The sequence below is a fragment of the Nicotiana tomentosiformis genome, chromosome 3 (assembly GCF_000390325.3).
Source record: "Nicotiana tomentosiformis chromosome 3, ASM39032v3, whole genome shotgun sequence".
Classification (NCBI taxonomy): Eukaryota; Viridiplantae; Streptophyta; class Magnoliopsida; order Solanales; family Solanaceae; genus Nicotiana; species Nicotiana tomentosiformis.
The window spans coordinates 80,999,654-81,018,703 of record NC_090814.1 but is presented as its reverse complement, the minus strand read 5'-3'; the positions used below and the strand labels follow the sequence as shown (position 1 = coordinate 81,018,703).

The 19,050-nt window shown below is 36.9% G+C and overlaps 3 protein-coding genes across 3 annotated transcripts; all 3 read left to right on the top strand.

The window, feature by feature from the left end:
* The first annotated feature begins 3,259 nt into the window (after nt 1-3,259).
* LOC104103290 (dehydration-responsive element-binding protein 1D-like) lies at nt 3,260-4,276 on the top strand. Its single transcript, XM_009611187.4, has one exon. The coding sequence runs from the start codon at nt 3,337-3,339 to the stop codon at nt 3,988-3,990; it is 654 nt and encodes a 217-aa protein (XP_009609482.1). The 5' UTR covers nt 3,260-3,336; the 3' UTR covers nt 3,991-4,276.
* Nucleotides 4,277-17,083: 12,807 nt separating this feature from the next.
* LOC117273815 (uncharacterized) lies at nt 17,084-17,851 on the top strand. The gene has a single exon (XM_033653009.1). It carries the CDS (start codon nt 17,084-17,086, stop codon nt 17,849-17,851), a length of 768 nt encoding a protein of 255 aa, XP_033508900.1.
* A 116-nt stretch (nt 17,852-17,967) lies between these two features.
* On the top strand, nt 17,968-19,050 carry LOC138908077 (uncharacterized). Its single transcript, XM_070198716.1, has 2 exons — nt 17,968-17,980; nt 18,365-19,050. Exons 1-2 carry the CDS (start codon nt 17,968-17,970, stop codon nt 19,048-19,050), a joined length of 699 nt encoding a protein of 232 aa, XP_070054817.1.

Genomic DNA, 19,050 nt, shown 5'->3' with positions numbered 1-19,050 from the left:
CGATGGGTCATGTGAAACCTAGTTCAAGGGGAGATTGTTGGGAGTGTATTAAATGGAATTTGATCGTTGCTCCTCTAGGTAAATAACTCAGCATTCAACTAAGTACACCATTTAGTCTTTTTGAAGCATGGGTTCCGACAAATAATATTGGACCAATTATATATATATATATATATATATATATAATAACTAGTTTGGCGAATAAATCATGAATTTACTTACCCCATATATTTGGCCATAAAATCATGGATCTGGTAAAGCAACTATCATTTCATTCTTCTTCTGGGTCGAAGTTGGTACTAGCTTTTTTTCTTGCTTACGGAAGAATCCAAATTTGTAGGTTAGTACAATAATATTAATATCCTATTTCCTAGTCCAGTAGAAGAAAATGAGGGGAACAACAAGATTCCTATTTCCTAAAACTGTTACACGTGGTCCACTCGTTTCTTTCATTTCTTGCAAAGGTGGAGTTGCAAATGATATAAACTGTCAAAACCGTGTGTTAGTGCGAGTGAATGATTGGGTGTAGGTCAGTAAACATAGATGGCTTCAAATATTTGAAAGGTCAGTTTTCTAACTTTAACCTTCAAACATGAATACATTCGGACTCTCCTAGGATACAACTAAGATTTGTCATTTAGTCCTACCAAACAACTCCAAAAGGAATTAATGCTTCACCTTCTACTATCTTCTTCTCGAAGAATTTGAATGTTTACGTAGCTTTCAGCTCATGTCCGTTCTTGATCTTGACTTCGAATATTACTTCCTCCTATTTATTATCACAATATCAAAGAGGAAAAGGACCAAAAATGTCCCTAAGGTATTGAAAATGGCTCAATTTTGCCTTCCTTCCACCTATTGGGTCATAAATGCCCTTAACATTAGTTTTTGGACTCAAACTTACCCCTATATCTAACAGAAGGGCCAACAATACCCCTAACGTATTGAAAATGGCTCAGAAATACCTTCCGTTAACCTTTTGGTCCGCAAATGTCCCTAACGTTTGTTTTTGGGCTCAAACTTACCCATATATATAACAGAACTAACCTGGTCAATTTTTTGACTTTAACTTCGCTATGCGACATTTTCTTAATCTGCCACGTGTATTATTTTATTAAATAAACTCACATGTATCTTTTAAAATATTCAACGATCTTGACCCGCTCCTATATATTTGGACGGTCGGATAAAAATAATTACGTTCGCTAGTTAAATATATAAAAAAATATACAGTGATTATATATAAAAATATGTATATTATACATTAATATTTTAATATATATTTTGCATGATATTATTTTTAGGAGAAATTATACGGTGTAGCTTTCCCTTCAAATTTTGCAAATCTTAATAAGTTTAACAAATATAAATTTTAATTTGCAAACATAAAAATGATAATGTTTTATTTATATGATTCTAAAGGAGAAACAAAGAAACATATGAAAAGAAAATTATTTAAAACCTTTAATTATATACATATCCAACTGCTTAGCACATTAATGGACTTCACATGATCTTTTCAATGAGAACTAATAGTGTTTTAATATATAACGATAGAGCTAAAATATTAGCAAAAATTGTCGTTCCATTGTCAGATTTGCTTAATAAATTCGAGTTATAGATCATAATTAATAGGAAAAAGTACACCGTATGATTTCTCCTAAAAATAATATCATGTAAAATATATATTAAAATATTAATGTATAATATACATATTTTTATATATAATCAATGTATATTTTTTTATATATTTAACTAGCGAATGTAATTATTTTTAGCCGACCGTCCATATATATAGGAGCGGGTCAGGGTCGTTGAATATTTTAAAAGATACAGTTGGGTTTATTTAATACAAATAATATACGTGACGGATTAAGAAACTGTCACATGGCGAAGTTAAAGTCAAAAAATTGACCAGGTTAGTTCTGTTATATATAAGGGTAAGATTGAGCCCAAAAACAAATGTTAGGGGCATTTGCGGACCAAAAGGTTAACGGAGAATATTTTTGAGCCATTTTCAATACGTTAGGGGTATTGTTGGCCCTTCTGTTAGATATAGATGTAATTTTGAGTCCAAAAACTAACGTTAAGGACATTTATGGCCCAATAGGTGAAATGAGGGCAAAATTGAGCTATTTTCATTATTTAAGGAGCATTTTTGACCCTTTTTCGATGTCAAAATAACAACATATTATATTTCAAGTTACAACTAGTTTATATACAATATATAATTGAGCATCTTACTTTGATTCGACACGTGTTTGACAAGTGGAGTTCAACATGCATGTGCCCTTAGCTAGAAAATAAACTCTACACATGTAGGTTAATTAAGATGTATATACTTTTTGATCTATTATTTATCATTCAGTAAACCTTCATTTGGTATACTTTATCGTGGAATGGATACACAATTAGAAGGAAAAAAAAGAAGATGATGAATTGGGCTAAGAAATGTTAGTTTTTCTTTGGCCGATTTACAAATAGATACTTGAAGTTCGAGATTGGGTTTCCAGCGGTTTTTTCTAGACACTTGAACCTACTCAAAACTAATAATATTTTAAATATATGTGATCGTTCACTAAACTTATATATACGTGACATTTGCTTTGCTTAGTTTGATAAAGTGCGTGTGGTTACACACTTTTAAAAATAATATTTAGAGAATCATTGTTTAAAAATAATATTTACAGAATCATTGTCATTTACTATAATTATCTATAAATCTCAAAGCATTAATTAGTAATTTGGTAAATATAGTAACTAGTAATATTCTAAAATAAGTTAAAATTCACTAATAATACTAAAAAGAATTTATATTATAGGTGCATATGATTTAAATCTAATTATTTTAAACAAACAATTACTTCAGTTTTATCATTTTCAAATGTCAAAGATTTGTCGGTAGCAGCGTAAGTAATCCTAATACTCTATATAAGCAATATTATTCCAAAAAAGGAAGGAAGGAAGGAACAGAAGCAGAAAGTAGAAAGATTGAGAAGTTGCCACATCAGCAAAAACCCACTGGAGTTGGACACACTTAAGACTTGGAATTTACTTTTCTCTCAAACCAATCCACTTGTCCCAAAAACGCTGGGCTTAGGACATTTCTAAAAATATCCAGCCTGTCCCCTCCAATTACCTACCGTGTTCTTTCGCCCGCGTCATCAACCTTTTTTAGCTTTATTATTGTTTCAGTTATCATAGCTTACTTCCCCTATATATAGACGCTCGCCTTTCATATTGACCAGAAAAGAAAAAACCTCCAACTGACCAAACATCCAACACTACTAGACTGTACTCTTTACTCTCTGAATATATATATATCAGTGATCAAGAATGGATATCTTTCGAAGTTATTACTCCGACTCACTTACTGAATCTTCATCACTTTCTGATAACAGCAGCTCCCCATGTAATAGAGCTAATCTTTCTGATGAGGAAGTTTTGTTAGCTTCAAATAACCCCAAGAAGCGAGCAGGGAGGAAGAAGTTTCACGAAACTAGACACCCAGTATACAGGGGAGTGAGGAAGAGGAACTCAGACAAATGGGTTTGTGAAATGAGACTACCAAATAAGAAATCAAGAATATGGCTTGGAACTTACCCCATTGCAGAAATGGCGGCCAGAGCTCATGACGTGGCAGCTATTGCATTGAGGAGTCGTTCTGCTTGCTTGAACTTTGCAGACTCTGTTTGGAAGTTGCCTATCCCAGCTTCTACCGACGCTAAGGATATTCAGAGAGCGGCGGCGGAGGCTGCCGAGGCTTTCCGGCCATCTGAGTCAGAAACAATTTCAGGAGAATCATGTGCTGGCACTACTCCTGAAACGCTAGAAAATGATAAGTTTTTTATGGATGAGGAAGCTCTTTTTTGTATGCCGGGATTTCTAGCGAGTATGGCGGAAGGATTAATGCTGCCTCCACCTCACTTCGTAGAAGTTGGAGATTATGTGGAAGCTGCTGACATGCATCTATGGAGTTATACTATTTAAAATACTTCTGGTTATATTGTCTCTTTCGAACAATCTATATATATCTATATCATCTTCCCTATAAGTATATATAGTCAATATGCAATTAGAATGCTCGAGGTTCCTTAAATTAGGATTTAGTTAGGAGATATATACCGGTAGTTTCGTACTCAAATATTTGGAAGGTACGAATTTACAATAGCGTTGTAAATATTTGGTTAGGCAAGTGAGAAACAAAAATCTTTGTTATTTTCATGCCATTGTATTTGAATGAAATAAGTGTTGAGGTTTTGTTTTTAAGATGAAATATTCTTAAAATGAGGGTGAATGGGAAATGGAGGAAAAATAAAATTTTGAGTAAAATTTTAAGTTCCCCCTCTTGACAATGAGACATTGTCCCATATTGGAAGAGGAAGACATTTTTGGTGGGTATATATATAATTGCTCTTCTTGCAGCTCTTAAAGAGTTAAGAAGAAAGCAAGCCTCGCGCCGTCGTCGTCGCTCGCTCGGCTTCGGCTTCGGCTGTGAATTCAGTGGGCTCGAATTTATTATTGTTTCATTACGTTAACTTATATTTTGCAGAATTATTATTTACAAATACAACAATATTGGCGGGAATAACAATCTTAAGGAATTTATTATTTATTTCTGTATTTGTGTTATTCTTATTATTCTGCAAACTAAAACCTTTGTGGTTTGTGTACTCCCGTTTTGGAGAGTTAAGCCTTCGTGGCGTTTTGTTGGATATTAAAATCTACGTGATTTTTACTCCAGTTTGAAAACGTGTATTAAACGTTTGTTTGTGTCATTCTTTTACAGAAAAGATGATGACTGAAAACGAAAACCAAGCTGTTCCGATGGTAACTGCCAACACATCGACAAGCCGAACACCGGCGTTGGCACCGGCAGAAAAACCCGAAAAATTTTCCGGGATTGATTTCAAGCGCTGGCAGCAGAAGATGTTCTTCTATCTAACTACGTTATGTCTACAGAAGTTCATCAAGGAAGATGTTCCTGATCTGCCAGATAAAACTCCAGAGAATGAACGCTTTCTCGTGATTGAAGCGTGGAAGCATTCTGATTTTTTATGCAAGAATTATATTCTTAGCGGACTGGATGATAATCTGTATAATGTATACAGTAGCATGGAGACGTCAAAAGAATTGTGGAATGCGCTTGAAAAGAAATATAAAACTGAAGATGCCGGGATGAAGAAATTTGTTGCCGCAAAATTTTGGACTACAAAATGGTAGATAGCAAGTCTGTTATTACCCAAGTCCAGGAATTGCAAGTGATTATTCATGATCTACTTGCTGAAGGTCTTGTCATCAACGAAGCATTCCAAGTAGCAGCAATGATTGAGAAGTTGCCTCCGTTGTGGAAGGACTTCAAAAATTATTTGAAACACAAACGAAAGGAAATGTCCCTTGAAGATCTCATTGTTCGGTTGAGAATCGAAGAGGACAATAAAGCTGCTGAAAGGAGAGGCCGTGGAAATTCAACAATAATGGGAGCAAATATTGTTGAAGCTAACAAAAAGAGGAAGAAGGCTTCTGGTCCGAAATACAACCCAAGCAAGAAGCGGTTCAGTGGAAACTGCTACAACTGTGAAAAAACTGGACACAAGTCTACGGAGTGTCGTGCTCCGAAGAAAGACAAGAAAAGAGGTCAAGCAAACATGGTAGTAAACCATGATGATGTTGATAACTTATGTGCCATACTTTCTGAATGTAACTTGGTGGAAAATCCCAAACTGTGGTGGTTTGATTCAGGAGCCACTCGCCATGTTTGTGCAGTTAGAGAGGCTTTTGCTACTTATGCTCTTGCTGAACCCGGAGAGACAGTTTATATGGGAAATGCTTCAACAGCAAAAGTTGAAGGATATGGAAAGATATTTCTGAAAATGACTTCTGGCAAGGTCATGACTTTGAACAATGTCCTTCATGTTCCCGAAATGAGAAAGAATTTAGTCTCTACTGGACTTCTTGTTAAGCACAGTTTTAAGTGCGTTTTTGTGTCCAATAAAGTTGTCATTAGTAAGAATGAAATATTTGTAGGAAAAGGTTACCTCACCGAGGGCCTTTTCAATCTAAATGTAATGGTTGTTGAAAATAATAATAATATTTCAGCTTCTTCTTACTTACTTGAGTCAAATGATTTATGGCATGTACGTTTGGGTCATGTCAATTATAAAACCTTGCGAAAAATGATTAACTTGGAAGTACTGCCCAAGTTTGAATGCGAAAAATCAAAATGTCAAACATGTGTGGAATCTAAGTATGTTAAACATCCTTATAAGTCAGTTGAAAGGAATTCAAATCCTTTAGACTTAATTCACACAGATATTTGTGACATGAAGTCAATACCATCTCGCGGTGGAAAGAAGTATTTCATAACTTTTATTGACGATGGTACTCGATATTGCTATGTTTACTTACTGAATAGTAAAGATGAAGCAATAGACGCATTCAGGCAATACAAAAATGAAGTTGAAACGCAACTTAACAAGAAAGTAAAAATGATAAGAAGTGATAGGGGTGGTGAATATGAATCTCCTTTTGAAGAAATATGTTTAGAATATGGAATTATTCATCAAACAACAGCCCCTTACACGCCCCAATCTAATGAGATTGCGGAAAGAAAGAATCGCACATTAAAGGAGATGATGAATGCGTTGTTGATAAGTTCTGGTTTGCCACAGAACTTGTGGGGGAAGCCATTCTTACGGCTAATCGAATATTAAATCGAGTACCCCATAGCAAAACACAATCCATTCCATATGAAAAATGGAAAGGAAGGAAGCCCAACTTGAATTACTTTAAAGTGTGGGGGTGTTTGGCAAAAGTGCAAGTTCCTAAACCCAAAAGGGTAAAGATAGGACCGAAAACCGTTGATTGTGTTTTCATAGGATATGCGACAAATAGTAAAGCATATCGATTTCTGGTTCATAAATCAGAAAATCCCGACATTCATAATAATACGGTTATAGAATCAGATAATGCTGAGTTCTTTGAAAATATATATCCGTATAAAAAGGAATGTGAGTCGTTTGGTGAAGGATCTAAACGATCTCGGGAAGAAACAAAAGAAAGTACATATAATCAGGAGGATCCAAGACGCAGTAAACGTCAAAGGACGTCTACTTCATTTGGACCAGATTTTGTGACTTTCTTATTGGAGAATGAGCCTCAAACATTTAAAGAAGCTATGACTTCTTCGGAATCATTGTTTTGGAAAGAGGCAGTCAATAGTGAAATAGAATCCATATTGAACAACCATACATGGGAATTGGTTGATCTTCCTCCTGAAAATAAACCTTTGGGTTCTAAATGGATTTTTAAAAGAAAAATCAAAGATGATGGCACTATTGATAAATTCAAGGTAAGGCTCGTAGTCAAAGGGTATAGACAACGAGAAGGTCTAAACTACTTTGATACATACTCTCCAGTTACAAGAATTACGTCCATACGGATGTTAGTAACATTAGCTGCAGTGTATGGTCTTGAAATTCATCAAATGGATGTTAAGACGGCCTTCTTAAATGGAGAGTTGGAGGAAGAAATTTACATGGAACAACCTGAAGGGTTTGTGGTTCCAGGTAAAGAAAAGAAGGTATGTAGACTTGTTAAGTCTCTTTACGGACTAAAACAAGCACCCAAACAATGGCATGCGAAATTTGACCAAACAATGTTGTCAAATGGTTTTAAAATAAATGAATGTGATAAATGTGTGTACATTAAAAATGTTCCAAATCACATAGTCATTGTTTGCCTATATGTGGATGATATGCTGATAATGAGTAATGACATTGCCAACATAAATGCTACTAAGCGTATGCTCAATAGCAAGTTTGATATGAAAGACTTGGGAGTTGCTGATTTAATTCTGAGAATTAAGATCCATAAGACTCCTCAAGGTCTGGCATTGTCACAATCTCATTATATTAAGACAGTACTTGAAAAATTCAATCACTTGGGCTTTAAAATTGCAAAGACTCCAATTGACGTGAATCTTGCATTAGCAAAGAATAAAGGCCAAAGCATATCACAATTGGATTATGCTCGTGTGTTGGGATGCTTAATGTATATCATGAATTGTACACGACCAGATATAGCTTGTGCTATAAGTAAACTGAGTCGATATACGAGCAATCCAGGCCAATCTTATTGGATGGCAATGAAACGAGTTTTGGGATATTTAGAACATACCCAGAACTTTGAATTGCACTACAGTAATTTCCCTGTGGTGATTGAGGGATACTGTGATGCAAATTGGATCACCGGTTCAACTGATTCTAAGTCCACAAGTGGATATGTATTCACTATTGGTGGAGGAGCGGTATCTTGGAAGTCGTCCAAACAAACATGTATTGCCCGCTCTACAATGGAGGCTGAATTCATAGCCTTAGATAAAGCCGGTGAAGAAGCTGAATGGCTCCGGAATTTCTTGGAAGACATTCCATTTTGGCCCAAACCGTTGGCACCAATATGCATACATTGTGATAGTCAAGCGGCAATTGGAAGGGCTGGGAGCGTTATGTATAACGGTAAATCTCGTCATATACGACGAAGACATAAAACCGTTAGGCAATTACTCTCTAGAGGAATTATCACGATTGACTATGTAAAGTCAAGTGATAATGTGTCGGATCCACTTACAAAAGGCCTAACTAGAGAGGTAGTTGAGAAATCATCAAGGGGAATGGGGCTATGGCCGAGAACAAGTCATTGTGGCGGTAACTCTACCTAGAAGACTGGAGATCCCAAGATCTAGGTTCAAGGAGATCAAACAAAGTCATTAATGACGGTTCAACATTGTCAAATAAAATTTTAGTCCATTCTCGTGATGAGACAATGTTCAGTACCAAGGATAAAGCATTAAGGCTTTTTAATGATTTCTAAATTTGATACGGGGTATATCAAATAGTGTATCTACAGGATGACACATTTAGGAATCACCTATGTAAGTGTAAAGTGTTAGCCGCTTCAAGGAGAACTTTGTAAGGCCAGTTCTCTACGCACTTATGAAACCAGGCGGTGTTCATGGCTGAAACGAACACAACAATGAGAACCAAAGACGGTTAAGGGTTGATTGTGTAACTTATGGTTGTCTAGGTATACACTAAAGATCGATGGTTCAAAGATATCAAATCTACCGATTGACCGAGTATATCCGACATAAGTTTACTACGGAAAGTTCAAAGGGAAACTTACTTATCCAGATGCGATTAATCCTTACTTGTAAATCACACAATTTTTTTATGCATACTTCCGTGATATAGCCATTCCCCATTCATGTGGGGGATTGTTGAGGTTTTATTTTTAAGATGAAATATTCTTAAAATGAGGGTGAATAGGAAATAGAGGGAAAATAAAATTTTGAGTAAAATTTTAAGTTTCCCCCTCTTGACAATGAGATATTGTCCCATATTGGAAGAGGAAGAAATTTTTGGTGGGTATATATATAATTGCTCTTCTTGTAACTCTTAAAGAGTTAAGAAGAAAGTAAGCCTCGCACCGTCGTCGTCGTCGCTCGCTCGGCTCGGCTTCGGCTACGGCTACGGCTTCGGCTTCGGCTTCGGCTTCGGATTTGGATTTGGATTTGGATTTGGTCAAATGATCGATTGATTGATTAATTTTTTGGACCAAATTTATTTGTTAATAGTAAATATTAACGTAAGATTATCCGCATTTGTAACGGATATTTTCCAATCCGTGTATTGACCATTTGGCAGCCGCCTAATGCTCTTCCCACCATGAATGTGCTTGCTCCACAAACATGAAGTGCTTGCTCCACAAACAAGCTAATGCTTGCTCCACCATGGAGGGTGGACGTTTGGTCTTCTTCAACACTGGCTGCTATATATATGTGCAGCAGATGTTGAAGAAAGACACTCAACACTCAACACACAACACACAATTCGCTCAACAAATTGGCTATACATTGCACTCCTTCCTCTCAGCATTTCCATACGATTTTCTGAGTTTATACTCCTTCGTTCTGCATTGTTTTTAACTTCAAACAAAGCAACTGTAAGTGTGATTTGCTACCGAACTTTGTGTTCGCTGAAACACTGGGTTTGAAGTACTGCTACACCAGTGTGTTATTCGTTCTATCCTGGGAGAAAATAATCCATTACCTTGGGTACTAGGAGGGGATTAAATTTCTTAAGGAAACATTGTGAATTTAGTGGGCTCGAATTTATTATTGTTTTATTACGTTAACTTATATTTTGCAGAATTATTATTTACAAATACAGCAATATTGGCGGGAATAACAATAAGTGGCCAAGTAATTAATCTAGGACGTATTTAATCTATTTTGGAGTATTCAACATTTTTCGCCTTCCAATATTATTATTAATAAACTTTGACTAATATTTTAAAAATGTACTTGCTATTTTGCCACATCCTTCTTTTTCTTTCTTTCATTTACGGGGATGTACCCCTTTTCTTCTTTTTCTTTCTTTTATTTATGGGGATGGACCCCACAAATCTCCACTCCACACTCATTCACCTGGAAGAGGTAACACCAGACTTCTAGTTTGAGTGCATGCCGACAAGTTCATTGCACATTTCGAACTTGTCTCTTTGTACCACCTTGATCAACATATCAGCGGGATTCTCACTTGTAGAAATCTTCAAGAATTTTAGAGATTCATTCTCTACCATTTCTCGAATCTAGTGATATCTCACGTCGATGTGTTTGGTCCTTGCATGGTACATGGAGTTCTTGCTAAGGTCTATTGCACTTTGACTGTCACAATAGATGACATACTCCTTCTGATGCAATCCAAGCTCTTGAAGGAACGGTTTCAACCATATCATCTCCTTGCCAGCTTCAGTAGCGGCAATATACTCCACTTCAGTTGTAGAGAGTACGACATACTTCTGCAACCTCGACTGTCATGATATAGCTCCCCCTAAAAATGTAAACAAATATCCAGTAGTGTATTTTCTATTATCAATGTCACCTGCCATATCAGCATCTGTATAGCCCTTCAAGATTGGATCAGATCCTCCAAAGCACAAACAATCTCCCGCGGTACCTCTCAAGTACCCGAGTATCCACTTGACTGCTTCCCAATGTCCTCTTCTATGATTTTCAAGAAACCTGCTGACAATATCAACCGCGTGAGCAATATCAGGTCTTGTGCATACCATTGAATACATCAAACTTCCGACGGCAGAGGAATAAAGAACTTTGGTCATGCTTTCCTTTTTCTCCATTGTTGTAGGACACGTCTTCTTGCTTAACTTCATATGACTAGCAAGAGGTGTGTTGACTGGCTTAGCATTCTTTATGTTGAAGCGTTCCAGTACACGTTCAATGTACTTCTCCTGAGATAGCCGCAACTTTCTATTTGTTCGCTCTCGAACTATCTTCATACCCAAAATTTATTGTGATGGGCCCAAGTCCTTCATATCAAATGACTTGGACAAATCTCCCTTCAACTTTGCGATCAACTCCTAGTCTTTTCCTATAATTAACATGTCATCCACATACAACAACAAAATAATAAAATTATTATCAGAAAATCTTTTGAAATATACACATGGATCATAATATGTCTTTTATGTAAGTTTGACTTTTCATGAATGAGTCAAACTTCTTGTACCACTGTTTGGTGATTGCTTCAACCCATAAAAACTCTTAGTCAATTTGCACACCATGTGTTTCTTTCTATATACTTCAAATCCTTCTGGCTGCTCCATATAAATCTCTCATTCCAAATCTCCATGAAGAAATGCAGTTTTCACGTCTAACTGCTCCACTACAAGATCTAGGCTAGCTGTTAAGCTCAAAATTATTCGAATATAAGTCATTTTGACAACAGGTGAGAAAATTTCATCAAAATCGATACCTTTCTTCTGTTCGAAGCCTATAACCACCAATCGAGCTTTGTATCTGACCAGCTTGCCATTTCCATCTTTCTTGAGTTTAAAGACCCACTTACATTTGCGTGACTTTTACCCTTTGGAAGTTCAACCAGCTTGTACGTGTCATTATTTTGTAGAGATTCCATATCTTCTTGCATGGCTTTCATCCACTGGTTCCTTTCTGGATGGGACAACACCTCTTTAAGATTTTCTGGCTCCCCCTCATCATTGATGAGGACATACTCTATAGAAGGGTACCTGCATAACTCTACCCTTGGATTTTCTGATCTCCTCAGAGGTTGAGGTTGTTCTTCTCCCTGAGTGGGGTGTTCCACTTGCTCGACATCATCATCAAGTTTCTCCCCCTGCTCAATAACCTCACCAGGTTGCTCCCCCTGCTCAGCAACCTCGTCGGTCGTACTTTATGCACTTGTGGGATAGTTAGAAGAAGAAGGAATGGTAATAAGGTTAGGGATTATACCATTTGTTGTCTTCTCTGGCTGGTCATCTACAGTTCCAACTTTACTTTCTCGGAAGACTACATCTCTACTTCTGATGAACTTCTTCTTTATAGGATCCCACAATTTATACCCGAACTCTTCATCTCCATATCCGATGAATATGCAGGGAAAATATTTATCATCCAGCTTTGTTCTCTGCTCCTTTGGTAAATGTGTAAAAGCTCTACAACTGAACACCTTTAGATGTGAGTATGACACTTCCTTGTTGGTCCAAACTCTCTCTGGGATGTAAAACTCGAATAGAACTGATGGACTCCTATTGTTTAGGTAACAGGTTGTCTGAACTGCTTCACCCTAGAATGACTTAGGCAGTCTAGTCTAGCTATTTTGAGCATGCTTCTCACCTTCTCAACAATGGTGCGGTTCATCCTCGCGACTATGCCATTGTGTTGTGGGGTTCCAGGAACTCTCTTTTCATGTCTGATCCCATGGCTCAAACAGTACACTTCAAATTCTCTTGAAGTGTACTCACCTCCATTGTCACTTCGGAGACGCTTTAGCTTTTGGCATGTCTCCCTTTCCACCAAGGCATGAAACTTTTGGAAAACTTGAAACACCTGATTTTTGGTTTTCAAAATACAAACCCATAATTTTCGTGAAACATCATCAATAAAAGTAAAAAAATATTTTTTACCGCCCATCGATTCAGTTTTCATTGGACCACAAACATCAGAATATACCAAATCAAGTATATTTAATTTTCTTTCAGACGATATCTGAAATGAGACTCTATGTTGCTTACCAAATAAACAGTAGCCATAAGGTTTTACCTTTGTACCTTTGGCATAAAAAATGAGTGATTTCTTGGCAAGAATCTGCAATCCCTTCTCACTCATATGACATACTCTTTTGTGCCACAAATCTGCAGAAATCTCATCTTGTGCTGCGTTCAATTCACCTTGGCATATTTCTGCATTTGTCCTGTACAACATGCCACGAGCAACTCCTTTTGCAATCACCAATGATCTCTTGGTGAGTCTCCACTTTTGATTTGCAAAATAGTTCTCGTATCCATCTCGGTCTAAACCAATTCCCGAGATCAAGTTCATCCGCAAATCAGGTACATGTCACATGTCCTTTAGAACCAATATACATCTGACATTCGTCTTGATACAAATGTCACCAATCCCTGCAATCTTTGATTAACTTGTGTTACCCATTATCACAGTGCCGAAATCACCTGCTACATATCTACAAAGAAGATCTCTTACCGGTGTGGCATGGTAAGATGTTGTTGTATCAACCACCCATTCTGACTTTGGACCTAACAAGTGTATGCATTTCTCTTCCTCATTTATAAAGAGAACAACATTATCATTGTTTTGACCATGGCAATTGTGTTGTCGTCGTTCTTTTGGCCACTCTTTTACATTAGCCCTTCCTTGGATTTGGGAAATCTCTTTTGAAGTGACCTGGTTGATCACAATTGTAGCAATTTCTGGCTTTTGATTTGGATCGGTTCTTAGACTTCCCACGAGCTCCGAATCTACCATAGTTGCTCGAACTCCTTTGATAACCCCTGCATCTACCTTCTGTGATAAGAGCATGTCCTTGATTTTCAAGCATTTTTCTCGTCTTCTCATTAAATAGAAGAGTCGATATGATGTCTTTCAACTCAATGGTAGTCTTACCGTGCAGGATGGGTATTGCCAAATTATCGTACGATGATGGCAACAAGTTCAATAACAATATGGCTTTATCTTCTTCCTCGATTTTCACTCCGAGGTTGGTGAGCTATGTGATTAGTCCGTTAAACACATTTAAATATGATATAAAAATTGTACCTTCACCTATGTGTAGGGCCTATAATTGCTTCTTCACGTACAATTTATTTATCAGCATTTTGGACATGTATAGGCTTTCCAACCTTGTCCAAATGCCACGTGCGGTGTCTTCATCAATGATGTTATTTACCACATCATTTAATAAGTGCAACTTGATTGCACTAGCATCCCTTTCATCCAAGTCAGCCCAATCCTCAGCTTTCATAGTATTAAGTTTTTTGGCATCAACATCTAGTACCTTGTGTAATCCTTGTTGAATGACCAGATCCCTCATCATTCTTTGCCATGTTGAGAAACCATTATCTTCGTTGAATTTTTCTACCTCGTACTTTACTCCGGATATTTTTTTTCCGTTGAGTTAGTAATAAAAGCGGAATAATATCGTAGCACCGAGATATGGTAATCAACAAAAATAAAAAGAACAACAAGAACACAATAATTTTTACGTGAAAAACCCTTTTGAATAAGGAAAAAAACCATGACCCCGAGAGGAGCAATTGATATTACTATAGCAAGGAATTTTATACTTTGTAGGTCCGAGTAAAATACTCCAAAGACCACTACAACACTCAAAAGAAATAACCCTCTTTTGATATTTCCAACTCACTACAATATCACTCACTTTTTATTTTTCTCACAAATTATTTTCTTATACCCTGTCTGTGAAACCTCACTCTTTCTTTCTCTTTGTTGGTGTGTAGAAATGAGAACCGAATCTCGGGAACCCTGATCTAGACACAATAAGATCAATTGAGTTAGCAAATCTAATGAGCATACAAGCATCTTTTTCCTTTTATTTTTGAATTTGGCACTATTTAAATAATAAAGAACCTACAATAAGGTTTTATTCCTTAAACACTAACTCGGCCAAGACTCACCAATAAGGTAACTCCACCCTGTGTATTTTGGATCAAATCAGTGACAATTTTCCACTCATGCCCTTCCAAAGTTGGGTAAGTGATCTTCAAGGGCATCTCCCCGATCCATTCTTCCCAGCGCTCCTCAATCAAATCCATAGTTGTTGTTGCTTGTGCAGGAGTAACTAGAGTACTGAAAATTGCAATAAAGTTATCAACTAAGAAAGACCGGAATTCCATACGAGCCGGGCTGATATTAACCAAAAAGATACCCTCCTCAAAAGGGCCTTAAATCAAAGACCCAGTTAGGAATAGAGTTGAGAATGACATTAAAATTGAACAACTGTGTAGGAGTACTAATAAGTTTTGTAAGGGTATAGTTTAGTTAATTGAGTGAAATTAGGTCAGTAGTCTTTCTGAATGTGATAGCTAAGAACTGTGATTCTTCGCTCGATCAATTCTTGCCATCACGCTCTGGCTTTAGCATCTGCCGAGCACATCTAAGTGAAAAATAGAAAAATCTAGATTTCAATTGGATACCCTTTTTCTCTGTTCCAGGTACAAGTCAAGTTGAATTTACAAAAGAGAATTCAGTGTTAGAAGTATTCAAATCCATAAATTCACTACGAAACAAGGCTCTCTTTTTATAGGCGAAGCCTCACTCTCTGGAGCCTACCATATTTGACGATTTGCACATACTTTTCCTTCTTTTTCTTTCTTTCATTTTTGGGGATAGACCCCTTTTCTTATTTTCCTTCTTTCATTTATAGGGATGGACCCCTTTCCTTTTTTTTTTTTCTTTCTTTCATTTATGAGGATGGACCCCACAATTACATCCTAATATTTGGGCGCTAGGACAGTGAAATTCTTGACGTTGTAGCTTTAATTTAGAAAGGCCTTATTTCAGATGTGTGGATGTAGCTCAACTGTAATTAACATGCTTCTCACATTTGTTAAGATCTATAATATCTCTATTTATTAATTTTTTTTTTTATAGATCTCTAGCTCTAGCATGCTAACTTGTATTTTAATGCTTAGTTTCATATTATCATTTGAATCATGCAAGATATATTAATATGAGAAAGTTGACACGGAAGGGGAAAAGTTTTTGTGAGCAAAATCATTAATAACTAAGAGGATGAGAGTATAGAAGTAAAAGGTGAGATGGATATGCGTCAAATATATATATATATATATATATATATATATAATGGCCGTGTATATTTACATGGAATAGTATCATGTGCATATTTAATCAAAATTTTATTATCAAGACAAATTAGGAGGAAAAAATAAAAAGAGTTTATCTTAGTGATGGAGAAGTAACAAGTTAAGGGGAGACAAAGAACAAAATAAGGAAAGAGAAAGAGAGATAAAAATTTTATGTTGGCTTTACTGAAATGCTGTTACAGATAGGCAACAGGTTGATAGAGTAAAAGGGCTTTCTCTCTCATGCTCTCGGCGCCCGTTAGCTAACGTACGCTGGTCGCGACTTCCATGGGGAGAGGCCGAGGTCGCGGACGAGGAAGGACAAAGAAATCACCTATTATTGCTTTTGGCAGCTCAGTAAGTACTAGTTATCAACCTAGGAAATCAATTCCACCCCAAGCAAAAGAGACAATACCACCGGAGCAACAAATGGCGCAGATGATTATGAGTGAAGAAGGATCATCTTCAATTGCCACTGGAGCGAGCAGGAAATTGAATCTTAGTGCAGCGGAGATAATATGGCAAGTTGATAATGTTGTTATAGCTAGATATGGGGAGAAAACCAATGGAACAGTAGCCATGGCTAACCCTAAATAGAGTAATGCTAACAGTAATGTAGCAAAGAAAGGGGAAATACAAAGGAGCTTAACAAACATAGAAATGAGACCAAATATCCTAAAATTGGTACTGAAATCCTTAAGGAGCAGACTAATACTACCGACAGAATCGAGGCCACTGTACCAAACATTGCTACTTCAAACTCCATGAACAGACAATTCCAGCAGCAATCCCCTCGTATAGCAGAGAAGGGCCAAAAACCTAGGTGAACTTGTTTCAGTAGAATCGAGTAACTACACATGGTATGACACTTCGATACATACCTCCTCAAGTTGTTGATAGGCAACCAGTAGTGCAACTAGAACTTCAGGATGTGGTGGAAGAAGAGGGGAAATGGAATGTGGCGATGATTGCGTATATAATTGGAGAAAATCCTGGTTATAATACAATGAAGAGATATATTGCACTGCATTGGCTAGATATTACTGAACCTGACTTGTTCTTACATGATGAGGGTTATTATATGATTAAGTTCCAATCAATGGTGGATATGCACAAAGTGTTCTATGATGGTCCACACACCATCAACAATAGACCAATAATTGTAAAGATATGGACACCTGATTTTGATTTAAGCCAGGAATTCCTAGCTGATATCCCTCTATGGGTTATACTCCCTAAACTACCTATGAGTTGCTGGGGTAGTGAATCTCTAAGTAAGATCGCCAGTGCAATTGGAAAACTTTTATTTGCAGATGAATGCACTACCAAGCAAACAAGAATCTCCTATGCGAGGATGCTGATAGAAGTCAATATAACAAAGACCCTGCCTACAGAGATAACTGTTATGGATCCTAGAGGCAGAAAACTCCAACAGCAGTTGGCGTATGATTGGAAACCTAACTATTGTGACAAATGCCAGATGATTGGGCACATATGCCCTGCTCAGAAAGGGCCTAAAATGCAGAAGAATGAGAAGCCAAAACGAAGAAGAGAACAAAAGAAAGTAACATATGAATGGAGATATAAAGGACCAGTGGGGGTTGAAACTACCAACAAAGTGAATCGATAAAAACTCCCATAGCACAACAACAAGAACATGTTAGCTTAGCAGTGGTGACACATGAAGCTAACTTGTCATATGAGACTAGAAAGAGTCATGAGATTTCTGGACATGAGGCTACAAGAATGAGATCAGCAGGTAAAGGCAGAGGGGTGGAAAGCCCAATGATGAACTTAGAAAATTTTTCTTTACTATCATCTCCATTAAATAGGAATAATCTCCATAAAGGTTCTACGAGTACCAGTATGAGCTCCTCTCTACCTCATGATAGAGGTGGGGATACTCACAAGACTCTATGAGTTGGCTAATAGGGAATGTCAGGGGCATCAATAAGTGGTACAAGTAGAAAGAGCTGAAGAACTATCAAAAAGCTAAAAACATAATGCTTGCTGGTATCATAGAAACTCGAGTTAAGGAACATAATATGAAGAAAGTGTGCTTCCTTATTGTCCAAGACTGGGAAATTTTGCACAATTACACATGTGCAACTAATGGGAGAATTTGGCTAATATTGGATCTCAGAAGCACAAGTTGTTCATTGCCTAGTCAATGGAATCATAGGAGATCAGGAATGTCTACTTACAGTGGTCTATGGATACAACACTATTGAGCAAAGGAAACAATTGTGGGATAACCTGATTAAGATTGGACATGGGGCCAACAAACCATGGATCCTTAGAGGAAATTTCAACTATGTATTGCAGCTTCAAGACAGGATCAACGAAAATCCAGGACACTTGTATGAGGTTTATGACTTCACAAAGTGTGTTCAAGATTTAGGTATTAATGAATTGGCATGGGAAGGGGATTACTACACTTGGCCTAACAAACAAGATGGAATGGATAGAATCTGGAGCAGAATCGATAGATTGTTTGGCAACAATGAATGGATAATGCAATATGGACATATCACTATTGTATATGATGTTCCTTTCATATCTGATCATGCTCCTATGAGCTTGAATCTCACAGTAGACCAGGGCAACAAGAGAATTTCTTTTAAGTTCTTCAATGTGTGGGCTGAACATGAAACCTTCCTAAGTATTGTACATCAAGTTTGGAACCAGAGAGTGTACAGGTGGACAATGCAGGACATCTGGGTGAAATTGAAGAAACTCAGACCATTACTCAGGAAACTTAATATTGAAGAGTTTAAATTCATCAAACAAAAGATTGATACTGCTATGACTGAGCTTCTCATAGTTTAA